Raw genomic sequence first — 22,578 nt, forward strand, 5'->3', positions numbered from 1 at the left:
AATGTGATAACAGCTGGCAGCCATATCACCCTGCAACTCTCAAATGGCAACCCACCAAAAGCTCAGCAGGTGTGAGCCTGGTTGCTGCTGGAAGAGTTGTTAGTGGGGGCAGTAGGGGGCACTCAACCTGCAGTCTGGATGGGTCTTAATGCCCCAGTACAGTGACGGAGACACTATATTGTAAAAAGGCGCTGTCCTTTGGACGAGATGTAAAACCAAGGTACTGACTCTCTGTGGTCATTACAAATCCCAGGATGTTTCTTGAAAAGAGTAGGAGTGTTACCCCAGTGTCCTGGCCAAATTTTCCATTGGCCTTTACCAATCATGGCCTCTTAATAATTCCCATCTCTGAACTGGCTTCATCACTCTGCTCTCCTCCCCACTGATAGCTGGTGTGTGGGGAACATTCTGATACACTATGGCTGCCGTTGCATCATCTAGGTGGGTGCTGCTCACTGGTGGTGGTGGAGGGGAGTCCCCATTACCTGTAAAGCACTATGAGTGGAGTGTCCAGACAAGCGCTATATAAGTGTAAGGAATTATTATTATTAAAATGACCCTTCCTGGTAAGAGGTTCCTCGCAATTACCACTGTAACTCAATCTTCCTGAGTGGACCTGCCTCTCATAAAGGACTGCTCTTCCCCTTTTCTCTGCTGCACAGGGTTACAACTGTTTGAACCCACGGTCTGAGGGCCCAGTGAGTGTTCAAACCTGTCAACAGTCACAAAATGGACTTACCTTGCCCTCTGGTGGCCGTTCTTTGTAACCACACACCCTGTGTGTTTAGCGGATAGGATATTATAGCATTAATTTGAGGCGTTTTCATGCCCCAGAATTCTCCTAGTTTCATGTTTACCTTGTAATTCTCAAGGATTAGGTCCAATGTGCAGCATATTAGGTACAACACAGAGGAACCACCTTTTTAGTTAGTGCAGTAATATCCTGCTCTTCATAATGAGCAGCAAAGGAAATGCACGAATTTGGAGCATGTGAATTTCAGTCAGGCGTTTTGTATTATAAAATAATGCACCGTTTAGTGTAACAGTTCTTAGGGTTTCCACCCTTGCTACTCCTGCCCTGCCAGTTCGTCCCTCACTGCCTGGGAGCGAACCTGGGTCTCCGGCATCACGCAACAGGGAACTTGCCAGCTGAGCTAAAGGAGAACTCCCCCAGCCTGGGAGGCTGAGATCCCTGTTATACGCAGGGGCGTATTCGTTACATTAGCAAGACCCTGATCTTTGTCCTGTCTCTGGTCACTGCGGAGGATTCTATGCTGCAGAGCATGGTCAACCCCTGCCCTGCTGCTGCCAGGGTACTTGCTTGCTCATCTGCTTGGTGGAAGTGCCGTGATTTGCTTGAGCTAACCTTACGTTACTCTCCATGTGCAGGTAAAAGCTCCCACCCCCAACAATCTGAAAACCGCCCTTTGCAAGGACACAGCAAGAAGACAGCTACCCGCATCTTCTCTGAGAAGCGCAATAGTCAAGGATAGTGAGGGTTCTTCATCAGGGTCCTCTTGGATGAAGAGTATCATGTATCATGTGGGTCTCAAACTAGTTAAGGTCTTTTAGCCAAAGGGTCAGTCCCCATGGTTGGTCCTTCAGTTGCCTCAAGCCCCCAGAACAACTCTCAGCTCATTGACAGGGCTCCGTGAAAAACAAGTCTTCTACTTCACAGCCTCCAAGCGTGATATGGACAGGGATACGGGCAGCCCAGAAATACCCCAGTCCCTTGCAAGGCAGAGCTGCCCCTGCCATGCTTGTTAATCCCACTACCCATACCACAGTGCAGGATATCCCACTATCCACACCACAGTGCAGGATTTCCAGTCAAGGGCTGAAAGTTGTGCCACTTCTACCACGTCCCCAGCCCAGACATCCTAAAAGGTGGTGGAAAATTCCTTTGGCTGCCCATGCATGCAGTTTTGGCATCTTGCCATTTCCAGGAATCACAGCTCTGCCCTCACTGACAGGTCTTGTCCACTGATAGGTGCCCCTTGCTCCTCCCTCACCTGGGGGCCTCCAGTCTTTCCAGGAGAGAAATCTTCGCCTCCTCCACATCTTCGTAAATAATTGATCCTGAAACCTCATGGCCCCATCATCTCATCATCCTACTCCATCTACCCACTCAGCCTCTTTATCATCTTTCTTCTCCATGTCCCTTTATCTCCTTAAAAGCGCATCATGTGCGTCTCAAAAAATGCACATCTTAAAAAAACATTCACTAGTAGGTGGATTTATACAAATTCTTCAATAGCGAAAAGAAATGTTCACATCAGTATCAAAGAAATAATATATTGTGGCTAATAATTCTCTCCTCTAGTTACCTATTATTATATACTGTGAATGTTCCGAGGAGAAGTTAAGGATTAATTGGTTAGTGGTAGAATATAACCAGACTTCTATCGCTCTGTAACCTGTTAAATCTCTTCTTCACGTAACTGTCTCTCCAGAAATACAAGGTAAATATTCTTGAGTTTTATTTATCAAGTTGTCTTATTTTCAGTCATTTTTCATTGTGTCTTTTGAAAGTGGAAGTCTTTAGATTACATTGTTAAACATGTTTGGTTTAAAAAAAACATATGTCATTTATTTCACTTTAAATAGAAACTCACATTACAGAACAAATTCTACAGAAAAGGAAGACTGTAAAGCGAGACAGTCTTATTACTAGAGTGAAAATTCATGGATATGCAGTCCTGACGGGATGCTCATAAAGATACTTAGCTCTAAGCGGTGGAACAATGAAATGTAGATTGATGCACTGGGGAGCATATTCATGTGGACATCGGTGGTCTGTCTAGTCATGTCTGCCTTTACAGAGACTCCTGTCACCACAGCCAATGTGTTTACTATAGATCTATGCCAAACGTCCAGGTGTAGAAATGAACACTCATCCTTTGAATAACTGTCATTAGATTTTGGATCATGATGCTGGGTGTCTTCAATATACAACAGTTAACATAAAGGGAGGCTTGTGAGCCAAGGGTTTTCTTTCTGTCTCTTCTTGACTCCTTAGGATTTACTCAACACATATCAGAACCCCCCCTTTCCAAAACACTCACCCTTGAATTAGTTATTACTAGTGTTGTGAAAGTTCAAAACTTTATAATTGTTAATAACCTCCAAATTATTATGTTCATTCACTCATTACCTTTGAGGTTGTAGACCTTAGCTCAATCAGCCATCAGAAAAGAGATATTGTAAATTGACAGATATATCCCACAGATATGACCAGATTTAATGGTATTGCCAGTACAAATCTCAGGGGTTTAGAGATTACAGATGCAGATATATGCTATTATTTATAAAATGTATGGAATGGTCAAAAAGATTTGTTTTAAATGCCAAACATATTTTTAAAATGCTACCGTCTTAAGAGATGTAGAAATTTACTAGCTGCAAGTGACGAACTATATTAAAACCTGATAAAGATAAAGATAAAGCAGGTGAGTTGAGTTGACAGCTGGTTTTCCACGCTGATGAGAATAGGTGGCGATGTGGTCCAGGATTCTCTTACTTTTCCACAGAAGAAAAAATGTGTAAGAGCGAGGCAGAGGACAGGTGAGGCAGTGACTGAAATTCAGAGGAAGCTTTCTGAGAGAGAGGGGAGCAGAGGGAAGCTGATGGAGTCGAGGGAGAGAGAGAAATAGAGGAGTGAGCAAGAGGAGGAAGGAGAGAAGGGATGAACTTGAGGCTGTTTTTGAGTGTGAGGTGACATTAAGAAATGATGCTGGATATGTGTAGAGAAACCTAATGTTCCTCTGCAGGAGAGAGCCCGAATTCCATTTCAGTTCAGGAGCACAAACACAGATGTCAAGGAGCCGATGACTTCCAACAATTAAGTACCATCTTCCAACTAAACAGCAGTACTTCAAATGCAAATTCCATCTTCAAGCGTAATTATGCTTGGACATGAGCTTGGACATGTTTACAAACATCTAGAAGGAACTAGTGTGGGAAAAAATAACAATAAGCTGAATTATGAAAAAATGTAATACGTCTTTGTGAATTATTTGACCGAAAAAGCATACATTTTTATCTATGGCAAGATATTTTCATGGCAAAATAAAAACAGATAACAAGATTTTTCTAAACAGCATCTAATTATCTCCCATGTCAAATGGGAATGATTGAATAAGAAAGAAACTGAATGTTATGACAGTCTTATTAGCATTATGATTTGTAAATGTCGCCTCTTCTGTGACAAAGAAAAACAGATGTTTTGTGCTTTAGTGTTATTGGGTATCAGCTCGTACTGTAAGCCTGTCTTCATTCACACTTCACAGCAACAGGAGCTGTTACAGAAAGGCTGAGTCTTATTAATTGGTCATTCCAAAGTGGTTGGGTGTATAATCGAAATAATTCATTAAAACTGAAATTAAAATAATTCAAATTAAACTGACTTCAACAGAAATAATCATATGCCTATCTGAATATCATAGGCAGTTTGTTAGTCCTTGTCTGAAGTGAAGAAATAATCCAGTAATCATCTAATAAGAGGGAATCTGCAGCTGTCAGGGGATGATATTTGATTTGATTTGACAAAAATTGATGAGTTTTTTAATGGACAGTCAAATGTTTTATCATGATAGAGAAGTTGATTGTGAATGAACATAAATAAACATCAAATCTTTTGTCTCATGTTTTTTTGAGGAAAATCTGTCAATATTGACAGGTGAATTTGTGATTTATTATTGTGAATCTGATGCACTTTCTCTGTCCTCATCAGTTAAGTCATTAAAAAATGCACCAAAATGAAAACATATATAAGGAATAGGGTATCACTATTCTACATTCCTCTTGTTGTTCCATATTAAACAAGAATAAAAAAGGAACCATGAACTGTCAGAGCAAACTTTCAAACTCATTTGTATACACAAGTCCATGTATGATCCAATCTTTTTGTTAGATATAGGTAAATCAGTAGAAATCGTAACTGCAGTTTACAAATATTTAGGATTATTTTATAACCTTTGTCAGTAAGTATAGTTTAATGATTTGCATTGCATTTGTTTAACGTGATTAATGCTGCAAGCTGAATGGTACCAATACTTGTCCTTGATCCTATGAGGCACTGCCTGTTTGTCCACATCAATCATGTGAGGAACAATGTTTTCATTCATAATGGATAGAAGACCTTTTAGTGATATTACCACAGTCAAGTATCATACGTCTTACTGCCTCAGGGTCACTATGTGAAACAGGTAAAGCTGTCACACTGTGGCACAAAGGAGGTGTTCAGTGACAAAAAGACAGCTATCAGACATGTCCCTGGATTTCTTTGTCAGAAATCATAAAGAAATTAAAATATCCATAAATACTGTATTTATCATATGGCACTAAAGTGAGTAAGTGACTGAAGTTATACAGCCAAAATGGTGTCCAACAACACCAAGTAGAAACTTGTCCTTCCATTTAACTATTTGTGCTGTCATTTAGAGTTTAAAAGCGAGGTTAATGATAGACGTTTTTTTTAAAAAAAAAACCTAGATAATCTGTTGAGGAATTGGGAAAAATAACTTTTGCTCATAATTACCATTACCATTATGAGTAAAACCGAAGATTATAAAATGCTGTACACGTGAAAGAGCCTTTCAAGTATATTTAAAAGTGGGGGGAAAATCGCATTAACAGAATTACTGAACAGCTGGATTTCTCTGGGCTTCGAATTTACACTTATTAATCGGAAAATACTTCAAACCACCAATTCCCTCCCCCGCCGTCATGCTTATCGGTGAAGCGGTGGTAGATTACAGACGCCTTGAACTTGACATTCACTGACTTCAGCTCCAACACTGCGCAGCGTCAGCCGTTCAAACTGCTGTTAATACTAAGCAAGTGTCGGTATTTACATTCTGCAAAAACGGTAAGAACCTTTCGCATTTTAACTTTTCACATATCAAAAGAGCAATAAGGCTAATGATTCTCTCATCTGGTTACCTTTGTTAATGCGGTGAAAAGAAGTTGAAGCTCATCGTGGAAGTGGTAGAATATAATAGACCTGAATCGCTCTGTAACTTGTTAAAGCTCTTTTCACGTAACAACGAAGCTACAATCTCCTGAGACACAAGAAGGCTTCACAGCCGAAACATTGTGTTTTCTGTCTTCTTTTTTTCAGCATGGAATAACCCTATTGTTCCTTTGCATTCTTAAGCATGACATGGGTTTAATGGACACGCAGTCCTTAAGAGCTCTGTGCCGGGAAGCAAGGAAAGTATATTCAGTACAGAGGAACTTGTACTTCAGCCGTTCAGTGGCCACAATCGCTATACATGGTGTTGTCTTGTCCATGCTCCTGTTGCTATATGGACCTAATTCCAGTTGTCTAGACTAGCCTAGCAAACCTTATACCAGGCAGCCTATACAATACCTGTCAGTTTTCTGCAAAAAGGCAGGTCTTAAGGAAAAGGCAATGTTTTACTTGTGTCATGCTGAAGCACTGCATGCTTATGAAAATCCAGTACCCATTTCGTTTGAAGACGCTCTTGCTCATTTGTAGTCTTGCAAGGAGTAACAGCATGTTCCTTTTATATCCAGGCGATGGAAAAGCCTCACATCTTAGCCACTGCTCCCGGTCATGCCGATGGGATCCATAAAAGCTTTGAAACCATTGTGGAGAAGCACTTCACCCTCATCTCCACTGGCGAGTTCACCAAGAGCAGAGAGCGCTTTGCAGACAAGATCCAAGCAGTGTTCATGTGGAATTCTTTACCTGAGATCGACAGGGATCTCCTGCGCTCCCTGCCTAACCTGAAGGTGGTGGTCAATGGAGGGGTAGGGGTTGACCATCTTGACATCCCTCTGATCAACAGCTTTGGGGTAAAAGTGACCAACACCCCACATATTGTTGATAATGCTACTGCGGACTTAGGCATGGCCCTGATGCTGGCATCAGCCCGGAAGCTTATAGAGGGTAACTTTCCTCCTTCTGTGACTCTTTCAGAATTTTCACTATGTTCAGTGGTATAATTGCTACTTCTTCTGTTGGTTTTGCTAGCTAGGTTGAATGCTGTGTCCCAGTCTGCAGGGCTTAAAGCTGTCAGGCAGGGAAGAAGTTCCCTGTGATCAGACAGACTTTACCTTACATCCAAAACAGTGGCTTTGAGGCACTTCAGTTTAATTTTAGTTACTTTTTAGTTTTAATTTTAGTTTACTTTACTTCAGTTTTAGTTAGTAGATGAACAACAGAAAATAATGTTTAGTTTTACCATCATAAAGATATCAGTGTTTGCTTCCCAAGTGATCTTCAATAATTTTTTTCTTAATTTAAACAATTTCTGAAACCAGGCAGTTTTCTGACACAGTTTCTACTTATCCCATTGGACAATTATGTTGAGTTTCATTTGTATAAGGAATGAACTATTTTTTGGGCCACGGGAATCTTTGCTTTTTTTATTCTTGGCGTATAGTTACCTAATTTCTCTTATTTTAAAGTTGGACCCTCAAATATCACAGTCAGCCAGCCCTGTGTAAAACTAAAACACTTCAGTTTACATAGACATTTGAGGAGAAAGGTGGGTCTTTCTTCATCAATCATGCATCGCTTACATTAGGTCTGTCCGTTTATAGTACTCACCTGCTGTAAAAGAATGATGAAAATGCTTCCCAGAAGAAAAAAAACTTTGTCATTTTAGGTGTGCATCCAACATATGGTATCCATCTCCATCATCTAGCTTAAGTAGAAGGTTTTTATATCAACCTCTCTTTTGTTGTGACTGATTACCTGAACTCCTCTGCTGTGTAGGCAGCTTGACCTGTATCTAAATGGGGCCAGGAGGTCAGTGGCACAGCTATGTTGCTAGAACATGTGTTGTTGCAGTTTACCATAAACCTTCATGTGAATGGTTTTGGCACTTGATGCTCTGTTTTGTGTTTTGGTCTTTATGACATGACGTAGTGTTCTATAGTATGGTCTTGTGGTTTTGTGGTGATGCGATATTGTGTTTCGGCAGGTTACACATTTTCTCTTTACCACGAGACAAAGCACCTCCCAGAAGTTGCCCTCGGCATCGATGTTAGCGGTGCTACTCTCGGCATCATCGGAATGGGCAGGATTGGATATAAGGTTGCTCAAAGAGCTCACGGATTTGAAATGAAAATCTTGTATCACAACCGCAGTCGGAGGTACAAGTACATACAAATACATCAGTGCATCATCCAGGCTGCGATCACATACCAGCCTCATTTTACCAGACTAATAGGGGGGAAGGTGTGCCCATTGTTGCCAAATGTCCATTAAATATAATATAAATATAATAATTTGTGGCAATCTTAGATCCCACTTTGCATTCTTAGCAGACATTACAGGCCTCTCCACCTCACTAGCTGCAGTGATAACATCATGATGCTGGGTGACTTCAATATACTGTACACAAGGGAGGCTTGCAAGTCAAGAGCTTTCTGTCTCTTCTTGACTGCTTAGCATTTACTAAACACCTATATGACCCCACCCTTTAATTAGTTATTACTAGTGGTGTGAAAATTCAAAAGTTTATAATTGTTAATAAGCTCCAACTCTTTATATTCAATCACACATTGCCTTTGTGGTTGTAGACCTTAGTTCAGTCAGCCATCAGAAGAGCGATTTTGAACCTTGACGGATAAACTCTTCAGTTGTAACTAGATTTAATGGTATTGCAAGTACAAATCTCAGTAGTTCTGGGATTGTAGGAGAAGAGTAAAGTATTAGTCATTCATATTAATAAAACCATTAATAAAAAAGTTTTTAATGTCTACATACCATTCAAAGGAGGCTGTTTTTGAGTGTGAGATGACATCAGGAAAGGATGTTAGATAGGAGAAATGAAACATAATGTTCCTCTGCGGGAAAAGGCCTAATTCTGTTTCATTTCAGGTACAGAAATACAGTTGTAAAAGTACCATCTTCCATAATTAAACAGCAGTACTGTATTGAGTATTGCCCTCTGTGTCTGTCACTGAGAGTTGTCTCCACGCAGGAAAGTGGAGGAGGAGAGAGCTGTGGAAGCGCATTACTGTGAGAAGATGGACGAGCTGCTGCAAAAGTCTGATTTTGTCATGCTAGTGGTAAACCTGTCGCCACAGACACACAAGCTGATAGGGGCCAGGGAGCTGAGCCTGATGAAGCCCACCAGCACACTCATCAACATCAGCAGAGGTAGGTGCGTGAAAGAAAAACACACAAAGACAGAACCCTGTGATACTACACAGAACGAAATGCACATTTTCAGGTTTTGGTAATGTTATCAAGAATTGAAAAGAAACATTAAATAGCAAATTCAGATTTCATTTTTTAAGCATAACATAGCACAGTCTTGACTGTGGATATTTTACAAACTTCTGGAAGGACGTCAGTACAGTGGGAAACAATAACAATAAGCTGCATTATGAAAAATGTATTACAGTATTTGTTTGTGGTTGGTATTTCTAAACAATTCTTTGGCCGACAAAGACAACTTCCCATGCAAAGCTACCAGCACCACATAACTGAGCAAAAGAATTAAAATGGAATTTGGCTCCAAAAGGTCAGTGGCAGATATTTCCGTGGCAAAATAAGGACATTAATTAGCTAAATGGCAACTTATTCTCCCCATGTCAAATGGGACTACTTCTGTGACAAAGAGAAACAGATGTTTTGTGCTTTAGTGTAATTGGGTATCTTCCTAGGGTCCGAGTTGGACCTGAGCAACAGATGGATTCCATGGTTTGACATGAATGTGTCTACAGGTGAATGTATCATAGGAGCTTGTACTGTGAGCCTGTCTTCATTCACACTTCACAGCAACAGGAGCTGTTACAGGAAGGCTGAGTCTCATTAATTGGTCATTCCAAAGTGGTTGGGTGTATAATCATTGACTACTCAAATAAACATTCATTAAAATTGAGATTAATTAAAAGTAATTCAAAATAAACTGACTTCAACAGGTGTAATCGTACACCTCTGTGGATGCCACAGGCAGTTTGTTAGTCCTCGTGCTGATGTGAAGAAATAATTCAGTAATCACCTAATAAGAAGAGGGAAACAGTAGCTGTCAGGGGACAATAGTTTTATTACTCCTTTTCATGTGCTCTCGCATACGGCCTAGTTTCCATATGTAAAAATAAGTGTTTTAACTGGCATGTTTTCCAGCTGGCTGGTTTAAGTTATGTATTGTTAAAGACAAACATGTTCTCCTTCTTGGCCGAAGGCTTGGTGGTGGACCAGGATGCCCTGGTAGATGCGCTTCAGAAAGGAGTGATTGGAGCTGCAGCTCTGGATGTCACTTACCCTGAACCTCTGCCAAGGTCAGTCTGTGCAAATCACCGCCTGTCATTGCTCTGTCATTGTAGCCCACATTTACTTTCTGTTCCCTGCTTAACCAGGGGGTGTGGTGGCACTGGAGGTTAAGTCTGCAGCTTCATAGTTCTTGTGTCCAGAGTTCAGTTTCAGCGTGGCCTGCCTTCTGTGTGGTTTGTGCATGTTTTTTTTGTATTTGTCAGAGTTTTTTCTGAGTGCTCCTTCCTGAGTGATGACCCTGGTATTTCAACTGTGATCAATATATATGTTGCCTTGGTCAGGATGACTGATTTACTTGCGCAGCTCAGCTTCCTCAGCCAGTGTTGTCTTCTCTGTATAGCAAGAATTTGATGGTGACAGGCAGTTAATTGATTCGTGTTTTCGTAATCGTAAGCGGAGTTTAAGTGTTCTTATCTGGAAAGCCAAATCGGGGAAAAAGGCCACCTTAAAGGGGCAACTAGTGACAAAGAATGAACACTACAAATGTTAGTGGCAATATCACAGCCTGTGGTGGGATACCTAGTGACATCAACATATTGTGCTGCGGTTCTTTGCCTCTATAGAGATCACCCCTTGCTCGGGCTTGAGAATGTCATTGTGCTGCCGCACATGGGAACCCATACTTTTGAGACAACCCAGAAGATGGTGAAGAGAATGGTCACTAATGCCCTGGCTGTCCTCAGCGGAAATACAGCCCCTGATGAGATGCAGTCATAATGCCGGGGTGGGCAGGGTTCTGCGTTGGTTCTGGAGTTACAGACTTTAATGACTTCATTGAACGAGTTAAATTGGTCAAATGCCAAACCAGCTTCTGAGTTTTCTAGATATTCTTCTGTTTAGTATTTGAAAACTGCCTGAGTCCTGCAGGAACCCAACACTCAAGAACTGGACCTGCCTAGCACAGCACTGGAAATAACCTGACACTGTGTTCTTCTCGTACTGTAAGTATGCAGGTTCTCTGGGAGTTGGAGAACAGGCCTGTCTACAATCACATGTATCTCATCAGTTATAGACGTGTTATAGACATGTTATAGATGTGTTATGGACACAACTTTTCACCTGAGCACAACTGTGGGTGGCTCCCTTGTTATTGGTAGTTAAAGCTGATTTCAGGATGGTTTAAGGATTTCAACAGTTGTGAAAATCTCAAAGGATAAAACCACTCTATGACATTGCCTGAAAGCACAGCGAAATCCTAATAATTGTATGATTTTTTTTCTGTTTCTCTCTCATACAGGTTTTATGCTTATGGTTTTAATAATAGTCATAGTGTAAAAAGGTTAACATAAATTTAAAGATAGCGTACAAATTGGAATGACTAATACCCGTTTGTTTAAAAAATTAAGATTCATTCATATTTTACATGAAATGTATAATATGTATGTGCAAAGTCACTGCGTCTCTATTCAGGAGTTTACGCTCTTGGGTAAAGTAATAACACAGTGTGGTGCAGGCACTTGTTGGGTGCAATAAGATTTCAGTTTTCCTCCTTGTCGGATTCCTGGGAAATTATGCAGGAACAAATGTTGTCCACTAGAGGGGAGTCTGAGCCACTTGTACGCAATTGTAGACCGTCTGATTCGGTACATTCGCTTTTACTTTTTTAATGATATTCTATACTATTCATACTCTTGGCAATAATTTTTGTCTCTTACTTTGGTTTATCTGTATGTCTAACGTGCACCTGAAGATTATATACTTAATTTCCACAAAATACCTCAGGTTAAATTCTATGTCAATAATTTGCCATTGTATGTACTTGTTTTGTTTTAAAACAGAGCAGTATTATTACTCAGAATGAACAGACACTAATACAGCAAACAATGGTATTATAACATCACCAAAAATGTTAGGATATTTTGTTAAATGTACATTGTAAATCAACATAAATAAATGTTAAACCTTTTGTCTTGCATGTTTTTTGCGATGACATGTCAAAGTGTTTCATATTGTGAATTATTATTGCAATTCTAATGCAGACCTTCTAGGTCCTGACCAGTTAAGTCATTAAAAAAATAAAAATGAAAACCTGCTGTAAGGAACAGAGTATCACTGTCCTACGTTCCTCTTGTTTTTCATGTTCAACAAGGATGTAAAAAAGGACTATGAACAGTCAGAGTAAACTTTATAACTCATTCATATACACACGTCCCTGTACGTTCCACACCATTTTTTTTGTAAATAGTTAAATCAGTAGAAATCGTATTTGCCACTTGCAAAAACTGAAAAACAAATTGATAAAGGTTGATTTATTTTGGATTGTGGAAGCGAATAGTAGTGTTACAGGGTAAATGATCCCAATACATGTCTGTGATCCCATGAAAAAGTGGCTGTTTGTCCACGTCGATCATTTGAGAAACAATGTTTTCATTAATAATGAATAGGAGAGCTTTCAGTGACTCTACCACAGTTAAGTATCATTAGGTGTTACTGCCTCAGGGTCACTGCATGGAACAGGTGAAGCTGTCACACTGTGATTGGCAGGGAGGAGGTGTCCAGAGACAAAGAGACAGCTGTCAGACTTGTCTCTGTGCTGACAGGGAGCAGTAACCATGGAGACAGCTATGGCCTCTCCTGGCCAAGCCTCCTGAGACCCCACACAGACTGACCTGGATCTGTTTTGAGTGGTGCAGCATTAAAAACATCAAATATGCTGCAAAATACCTCAATAACAGAACAAAAGAGTGCCTGAAAGAAGACTTATAGAGAAAGTAATAGGAAGAGAATGCTTTGAGCAGCCTGTCCCATGACACTTTAACTTCACTCCCAAAACATCACATTTGTTATTTGCAGCTTCCTCTAAAAATAATGAATGAAATAAGGATATATCATATTACCAAAGTGGGTCCATGGAGTGTCATGCTATAAAATGAGGTGACTTTGAACATATTTTAAGTGCTTTCCTTAAATTGTGAAATAGTTTGCTCTGGTATCATGGTGGCAAGACAGTTAGCACTGTTGTCTTACAACTCTAGGGTTCAATTCTGGACTCCTTCTGTGTGGAGTTGACATGTTCCTCTGATGCTACCCTTTCTTTTCTCCTTCTAAAAACTGTCTGCTTGGGTTCTCTGAATTGTTCCTGCACACTTATCTATGTGTTTTCCCTGCACTAATCTAGCCTCCCTTCCAGAGTGAATAAGCAGCTTTCTGACAATGAAGATAATTCTCCTCAGGGCTAAGACTTCAGAAATACTATTGAGTAGTGTTCATTAGGGCTCTTTTTGTCAAAATGTAGGGAGTTCAAAGGGTGAATTTATTTAAAAATTTAAAGTGTTCCCTCTTGTTTGGGGATAATAAGTGCAAAAAGTGGTTTACAAGGCTATAATGAAAGCCTGTCATTAAAGATGCCTTTGGTCACTTTGGGGTGTTTTTTTTTAAGTAAAAGAACACTGCGGATTCATCCGCAACTGTTTTCAGCAAACATAACATAAAGAACTTTTATTCTAGGAGTAACTTACACGCCCGCCCCCCCTTCATAACATCACAAAAGTCCTACCTCCTACCAGTCCTAATTCCTAACATCGTCAAAGTGTGATCATTGCATTGCGTTACTGTGTACTTTTCTCAAACTTTCGGTTTTACGGCAAAGCTAGTACAACAGGCCTATTTTACACATCTAAATGCGTCCGCCGATCGCTTTAGATGCTATTTTGAATACATCCCTCTGTGTACAAGACACAAACTATATTTTGGTAAAAAGTAACCTCTTCCAAAACTTCCGCTGAGGGCGCGCACACTCCTGAAACAACCGCGTCCTCTGCTGCGGCGGAGGATACACAGCTCTCCGCCACAAGAGCAGACAGATTTGGGGAGTGTTTGTATCCTTGCTGGGGCGCGGTGATGTCATCGCAAACTTCACTCACTCCCCCATTCAGAGGCGGTGAGTTGTACTGCTCTTCAGTTCGGCTTTCCTGAAACACAGGCGAGCTAGGAGCCGAGTGCTACGGATCCTCGGGATACAGTCAACGGAGAAACTTTCAACTTTCTTTTCTTCCGCTCACCACACAGGACAGAGGAATTCACTGACAGATCTGCAAGCCCTGGTTTCCGAGGGCGAGTGGGAACTTCTGAAAGTAACCAAAACAATGAACAGGAGTTTTAATAAATCCCAGTCCTTACGATACTTGGACTGCACGGCTGTTGAAGTAAAAAGCAAGGTAAGGATTTGTTTTATCGTGGCGGGGGTACCATTATTTAGTTAAACTCCTTATTTACTCGTCTCTTAATTTGTGGATGCTGCAAACGATTGAGATCTTTAATTGTAAATGAGTTCGCCAGCACTTACTAAAGTGCAATTTGGAATTGCGCATTCTTGTGTTTTCGAAACCAATTACCAGTTGGTAAATGTTTGCAATCCATCTCGGTTAAATGCTCTCCCTCCCTTTTTAAAACTCTGTGCGGTTTTTGCTGAGCTCTTACTGCACTTTAGTAATGTGGAGTGCGAAAAACGCACGCTAGGCAAAATCCGTGTTTAAACAGCCAAGCTGGGACCTGGATGAATTTGCACGCACAAGCGAAGGATTCCGCCTGGTAGCGAACGAGATGGCAGATCCATGAAAACTGAGCTCCCACGATTTTCAGGAAAAACTGGAAATGAAAAGGCTACAAGGAAAGGGCCGAATAAAACACGTATCACCCCCACCCCCAAAGAAACCCCGCTACGCCTTTCTATTCAGAAACGAAGATAACTGCCGTGACTTGTTGCCGGAGGAGCAAATCCAGCGTGCTCTGTGACTCAGACTGGGGGTTTAATTCGATAAATGTTTTTTTTTACGATTTGGCTGCTTGAACTTGCTTATGCCCAGTGACTCATCTCTCGGAGCGGTCTTTGTCAACCACCTGTATTCATTCTTTGACCGTATTGTCCAACTTCTCAGGCGTATTCCAAGAAACTAGACTATCTTGTCTGACTGTAATTAGGCGTCCTGTTGCTAAGCTATGGTGTTAAGATATGTTTTGCTTCTCGACATAATGCTTAATATTGATAACACACTATCCCAGAACAGGATAGACCAATTTCCTAATTGTGATGTTCTTTGGAAAGTTGGGTTTAACTTTCGAAACTCTCCCCCCCAAAAAAGAACTAGCGTTTTGCTGTTCTCGTGGGTCACACGAGCCGCCATTAATAAGTATATCTATACCTTCATACCTGCGTCGAAACCACGTCGAGTTGGAAATGCGCTGCAATCCACTGTTTGTTTCAAAGCTTTGTCGCTTTAACAGCTCTTGAAGGGATTATTATTCACACAGTACATGCGTTCGGAAGCTTAAATTTTTAGTTTATTTAAGCCATAATTAAAGGAAAAGTATCATGTTGTCATATCAGGTATGTAGCTGATGTTGTAAACATGCCGTGACAAAGCTCTGCAAATAGCTCTATAAGGGCTAGGAGTGTTACAATTAATTGTGATCATTTAGGCGCAGTGTTTGGATGAACATGCTTTTTCTTGTTGCCCAGCTATTCTAAAGGTACAATTAAGCAACGTGACTTTTTTCCCAGTGAATAATATTTTGACACAATTCCTTGCGTTTAGCTTTACACTTCTCATTCCAAAATTCTTCTGTGGGGAAGACGACCCACTTCTTTAGAAGTACGGGCCCCATATTATGATTGACATGTCTCTGCGGTTCAGCACCAGCAGTCCCCCGACACAGCAGGTCCAGTGTCGATGTGAGGAATTGCTTATTCCATTGAATTACAGAGGACTGTAAGGAAAGCCTGATTGTTGAAGCCTGGAGTGAAATTTAGCCAGGATACTAGTCAACACCCCTATTCTTCCAATAAGCGCCATGGGCTCTTTATGTAGCCAGTTTAATGTTGTATTTCTGCAGCACAGTTTCCTTACTGGGGCATTGATCTTGTAAGTCTTAGTTTGGGATGTAATTATTACAGTCTGCGCGTGAAGCAGAGGTTGCAGTAGTACTTAGTGACGTCTTTGTCTAAGCAGCAGTAGTTATTTAATCTCCAGAGCCATAAATACCTTTCGATTAGCATAAAGGCATATTGCTAAAGAAATATCTAGAAGGTGAGGGTTATAGCATGGGAATGTAGATTTTGCTACAGTGCATTGAAACCTATGTAAATTAGGTTTCGGAAGAGGAAGAGCAAAAATCTTATCAGTTGCTTTATAGTTTTGAATTGATCATTCTGAATAGCATCAGTTCAGATACTCTTCAAGCAGGAGACTGGAACTAATAGCTGGCTGGCTTCTCTTGACCCTGTGTACTGTAGTGCCCACAGTTGTCCCACGCTCTGCAGAAAGTGCTTCACGCCTGCCTTTGCCCCATGTTGTGACCGCAGGGTTGATCTCATGACTACCTGCACCCTGAGCTGAAGTGTATCCCCTTGGTTGACTGATCTTTTGAGCTTTGGACAGCATCATGAATATGGTGGTTGTCACTCCACATTTGTTGGCAATTTGAATTAAAGGAAACAAAAAGCCCTTGGCAAAGGTCATAAGAAACAATATGTAAGCCATTGTAAAGCTCTCCAGAAGTTTTTTTTCAACAACACAGATTAAATGAAAATAATTAAATTCCTAACTAGCATCATTTAAGGAAGCTGTGATTTATAAAAAAGCTATTTTGCACATTTTTGAGATTCATATGCCATTTTTAAAAGAAAACTTTGTTTATATGTCTGTGTGCTTTTGCCTTTCTTCATTCACTTCCAGTCTGTAAACCCCCAGGGCTTTTTGTTCACAAAGTCCAGCTGAGCCCAGCTCCACTGATTTTGCACTGAAAGTCCAGCGTGAAACAACTGCAAACAGGCTCAGGACTTGGTTTTTGCTGCAGGGAATATAGAGCTTTGTGGGTTGAATGGACCTTTCTAATTTGTATGTTCTTATTATATCTAAAAACCTGGCTCACACTACTGCAGGTCAACAGGTTTAAAAATCTTTAAATAGTGTTGCAACAGCAGGATGAAGGACCTCATTGATAAGGGACATTAAGGATTCTGCCAGACCATTCGTATTGTTTCAGTGGGATAAATTATGCAGCATGCAGTTCTTTATAATGTGGACGAAAATTCTGATTGAGTTACTGTGGTGAAAGAAAGCTCTGTCTTTTCTTAGGCTTTCTGCACGATGCCCTTGGGTTATTGTATTCTGAAATTAGGAGATGCGATGCCAAATTAACAGAGCTGTGCTGTTGGTAATCTTCATGTTCAGAATTCATAATTAAGTAAAGCTTTTTTTAACACTCTTTTGAAGACGAAGCCAAACTATTTTCTTTCATGAAATCTGTTAAATATTTCAGAAGATATCATGAGTAAAACCTCCAGTGCTTTGGAGTTGTGAACAGGATCATGATCAGAACATTTTAAGAACTAACAGGAGAAGAATGATCGCCCAGTGGGATTTGGGTTAAAGTGAAAACGTTTTGACATATTTAGAAAAAGAAATATTTAGAATATACAGTACTACAAGTAGGCATTTAAATATTGTGTTTCGGGCCCAGTGATCATGTCACTTGTTCCATAACAGCACAACATAAGTGAAATGTGGAATGTATGGGGTTCAAACGCACAACCTTGGTATTATTATACACTAATGATTCAGTAATACTTGTTTTGCATCCAGGAAGCTGTGTTTTACACACGCAGAGGCTTAGAAAGTAATATATAAACAAACATTACGTTGAAAATAAATATAACATTACACAAAAGACATCATGCCCTACGTAGTCATTATACACCACTCCTACAGAAGTCCACGCAGCTTACCAGAAACTGTAAGTGTACCCACACAATCACCCTAAGCCCCTGTAATTGCACATTACCTCTCCATTTTGCACATAACCACAGATTGCACTTGCCCATAACCAAGCATATAAGCCTCACGCTCGAACCAGCTGAGCTAACCCACCACTCCGCTGCTTGTGTCACAATTGCTTTTTTGTGTGATGAGAATGTCATTTGGGCTGTGGATGTCCTACTCGCCAGTTTCGGGTCCCACTGAACATTCGTGTGATGGGCTGAGACAGTGTGTGTGGCATTGGGGGGTCATTGTGCTTTGTCAGGCTCAGAGACAAATGGGACAGAATCCCACAAGACAGCATCTGCCACTTGATGTGCAGCAGGTATCGCAGATTTACAGCTGAAAAATTATTCTAGCAGTGGCCACTTTCTTGCTAATCTGTGCCATTCAGAGTAAGCCCTCTGTTGAAATTGAATGTTAAGCGTAATAAATGAATTTACCTGTCAGATCTGCTTCTTTATTGGTTCAATAACAGGACACAATGTAGTTGGGTGTATCAGTATTGACAAGAACAAGTATCGGGCAGAAAAAATTGAATTGCACAACTGAAACCCCCCTCAGACACAGTATCAGCTCATTCTGCAGGTCTGTTTTCCAGAGAAGGAAACAGACAGGTGCCCAAAGTCAGTAGTTATTCTTCAAAGATGCCATTTCTTTAAAGGTACTACATCTTAAACTGAAAGATGTTTTTACAATTGGTGATTTGTAAATTAACTTAACCCACTGAAGCAGTAGGTTGCCAAAAGTGCCAGTTAATCAAGGAATGATTAATCGCACTGCAGTGGACTGGTGTCCGGTCCAGGGTGTATCCTGCCTTGCACCTATTGATTGCTGGGATAGTCTCCAGCTCCCCCATAAGTCTGAGTTGGATAAAGAAATTAAAAAATAGATGATTGGGGAAGAGCGTAAGAAACAGATGAAGAATCTTTGGTTTGAACAAATGAATATTGAGGGCTCCAAAGGAAAACTATTTTTACCCAGGGAACACCCCAAACGTATGACACTGTAATGTAAAGGGGTTACGTTTATTTTTAAACATATTTTCAAATTTTTGTATGGCTGCACTATTTCTAATCAAAATCAAATTGAAGCGTACAGCTATTATAAACAATATCACTGTTAATAACTCAATATTAAGAACAGAATTTTAAAAGAAGCCCATTTGAAAAGGTATTTACAGCCCTGTTTGCCATTCATAGCCAGGGTTACACTGCTTATTCAGGTATAAGCAGGCTTTGTCTTGTTGGAAAGACACGTGGGGCTTGATTGCTTGAGCACCATGGCCCTACTGCCTCTAGTTCATATTGAGACCTTTGTACAAAACCGCATCATGGGGTCAAAACAGATGGTGATCGTTAGGCAAACTAATAGGATTTTGAATTAAAAATGGTCAGGAGATGATACATTTATGATAAACCAGTGTCTGATTTTGCAGGCTAATAGCAGAAACCTTTCTGAGTTTAAATGCTTTGATTGGGAAAACTGCCTGAAGAAAAAATACAGAAACATTTGTATTTGGGTACAATCCTACTCTTTCTATTTGCTCAGCAAAGAACACCAGAAAATGCCGAAATGTGGGATGCCTTTTCCCAAGTAGCTGGCTGAAGAGGAGGCTGAATTAATTTGTTGTTCCCATAAAGCTTTGCATTGTCTTAAATGCTGCATTTAACGTGCTCAAAGGTCAACATTCTGCATCGGTGATTGTGATTGTATGGGTTGTAATCCTGTGGAGTTACCAGAGGAGGAAAAGAAAACATTCTTCTGCATTTGAAAAGATTAATGTAATTGCAGGAGCACAGTTGTAGCTGCAATTTGAGTGTGCCATACCTTGTAGTGTCTTTGTGAGTATATTCTGCTTTTATGTTAATTGCACTTGTATTTAAATGTGTAATGGTAGGAGGCTGAATGTTATCAAACTTCTACATGTCCTGTAAAGGAAGGATAAGGCTTTAGTGATCCAAGTTTGTGTATTGCAGGGCTATTGTGTACAACGTTTGTGTGAAACTCTTGTCTGATTTCCGCCACGAGTCAGATCTTTCACAGCCATGAATGGATCTGTCATGAGTTTTTAAAATTCAAGAAGAGAGAGTGATTACTACACATGCAAAAAAACTGCATAAATAGCTGAGATTGAAAATAATAAAACCTGCAGTTAAAGCTGTACTGTCATGATTTTGTCATTTCTCATCTGCAATTTTTTTGATAGTGTTGAAACCCAATAAACAAAATTCTCTAATACACCTAGAGAACAGTTTCTGCGCTTTGCGGACAGCGCAGTTTGTGCTCTTTGCGGTCTTATATTCTGTAATTGTATTCACATTCCAGATTTCCCTATGCCCCTGTACTCAGCCACTTCCAAAGGGTAAGGGAAGCTTGGCTCGGGCCCAGCCTGTCCTCTGAAAGGCCTGTAAAAAATGAACCCATGTGTGTCAACCAGCTGTGGACTAAACCTAAAGCATGTTACAGCTTACAGGGCAGTGAGTGACAAGTGAGGGACTCCTGGGTTGTTTCTGTGAGCTCATGTGGTTCTGGTGCCTGAGGGTAGTCGGGGCAGAGCTGCCTACAGGCCCATTTACAACCAAGATGGCCAGCTGTGCAGGGGGTGTCCCGATCTGAGTTCTTCCTTCTTCCCAAGGATTCTTCCACATCTTTACAGGTGCCTGGCTAGGGAGTAGAGAAGATGGGCTTATGTACATGTAGTTCACATAGGGAGCTGCATCAGCATGCGTGGGCTGCAAAGGAACAAGTGATGGTTTATTCCATGCTGAGAAGAGAAGAAAGGAAACGCAATGTTTCAGCTTTGGAGCCTTCTTTGGGTCCTTCTTTGAGTCTTCTTCGGCTCCACAGCTGAAACGTTGCTTTACTTGGTCTTATGTACATGTATTCGTGCATGTTCGTTGGAGGTCTTATTCACGCCAGCGTCTCATGTTATTCACAGTACAGCAGATGACACAGTACGACAGACAATGCCACACACTCGACAGTACATGACAAACATAATAAATAACAGCCAGAGCAATAAATACATCATAGGGGACAATTAATATGTAGTAGTGGGGGCAAAAAAACATGGTAGTCCATGAAAAAGTGCGTAGTGCTGAGGTGCATTGAGTTCTGAGGCTATGCAGTTAGCTGTTAAGGATGCGCATTGCAGCAGGGTAGAAGCTGAATTTAAACCTTGATAAATGTCCGAGCCAAAAAAAAGACAAAGATGACCTGGTGCCCTTATCCACATCTCCCCATTGTCCTCCAGCCTTCCAGAGGTATGTTGGCTAGTTTTGATTAACTGTTCGAAACTTGTCTTTTTCTCTGTGGACTGACACTCCCTCTGGGGGAAATCAGTCTTGTGCTTTCAGTACTGCCTCTGCCCTCTGCTCCTGGGCTGGCGGTGACTCTCAGCAGGAGAAGTGGCTTTCTGGTAATGGATGGATGTCTAATGCAGCCTGTGAAAGCTTTAAAGAGTCATGTGCAGCCACAGCTTGATGGACTAGTTTCCTGCCTGTCCCAACCTGCAGATGTGTGATAGCATAGACACATGATATAGGGTGTCATTGTTGAGATGATGCATCTTTTTTGCCAATGCAGATTTATTTAGAAAAGGGGCATAATTGGTGTGACCGTGTTCCAACCTGCTAGAAAAATTGTTAGTGGAGCAGGAAAATCCAGTTATGGGTCTTCACAAAGAGCAGGTCAGTTATTTTGGTGTTTGGCGTATAGTAGCGTTCAATGAACGAGCACATCAGCATGAAAATGCTTCTGCCTTTCATGTATTAGGTGGCTCGTGTTCCATCACTAAGTAGGAAATAATTTAGCAAAGGATTTCTGAGTTGTCGTGCAGCGTGTTTAGTACTCTCATATTGAACTGAGGAATTTAATATCAGGTTCTAGGAGTCTGGAACTTTTTATTTGAAGAGCTTATGCAGCTAGTTAATGCTTCATTGACCTCTTACGATATTTTGAAAACTGCTGCTTTCACTGTATAACGATGTAGGGCCACATTAACTTCTACTGACCTTTGATTTCATGTTCTGTTCTCAGGCTGACTATAAACTGACCATCAAATTTGAGTTTTTATTGGCGTTTTTTTTTAACTGTTATGCACCTGTGCATATGGACGTCCCTTCAAAGACCAGCATACCTGAGATGTCTTTAAAGTTTGGAATTTACTACATGAAAAAAAATAAGTGGGTTTATAAGCAGATGTGTTTTATAGTATAATCTCATTTTAGATGAGATTTTAAGTGAGGAGAAATGCAGTTCTGTTAAACAGCATAATGTGTGTGCAATTTTGTACTTCTAAATATAGAAGTAAATTGCATGCCCGGTTTACTGTAGACTTTTTTTTTTTACTAACAGTGCAGTTGTTCCCATGCTACATAAAGCTGCAAGAGCTCCACTAGAGCTTGTGTTGTCCTTTCTGGCCTTCCTTCCAGACAGAAATGTGGCCTCAGCGTGAAAAAATGTACAGAAGCAGTTGGTGATTCCAAGTCGGGTATAAAATGTAAATGTTCAAAAACAGAAAAGTAAATGACTGTGTGATTGAATTTACTGTGTGTCACC

General features: G+C 40.6%; 2 protein-coding genes across 2 annotated transcripts in view; both read left to right on the top strand.

Moving 5' to 3' along the window:
• The first annotated feature begins 5,799 nt into the window (after positions 1–5,799).
• On the top strand, positions 5,800–12,191 carry LOC148822897 (uncharacterized). Its single transcript, XM_088929370.1, has 6 exons — positions 5,800–5,869; positions 6,541–6,916; positions 7,956–8,127; positions 8,961–9,139; positions 10,170–10,266; positions 10,822–12,191. Exons 2-6 carry the CDS (start codon positions 6,544–6,546, stop codon positions 10,973–10,975), a joined length of 975 nt encoding a protein of 324 aa, XP_088785496.1. The 5' UTR covers positions 5,800–5,869; positions 6,541–6,543; the 3' UTR covers positions 10,976–12,191.
• Positions 12,192–14,290: 2,099 nt separating this feature from the next.
• Positions 14,291–22,578, top strand: part of pard6ga (par-6 family cell polarity regulator gamma a) — a 56,145-nt gene continuing 47,857 nt past the window's right edge. Inside the window, exon 1 of the mRNA XM_088929821.1 lies at positions 14,291–14,415. Within this exon, the coding sequence (XP_088785947.1) occupies positions 14,344–14,415 (72 nt within the window). The 5' untranslated portion in view covers positions 14,291–14,343. The remainder of the gene's footprint in view (positions 14,416–22,578) is intronic.

Source organism: Atractosteus spatula, chromosome 12 (assembly GCF_055471065.1).
Source record: "Atractosteus spatula isolate fAtrSpa1 chromosome 12, fAtrSpa1.hap1, whole genome shotgun sequence".
In the NCBI taxonomy this organism is placed as follows: Eukaryota; Metazoa; Chordata; class Actinopteri; order Semionotiformes; family Lepisosteidae; genus Atractosteus; species Atractosteus spatula.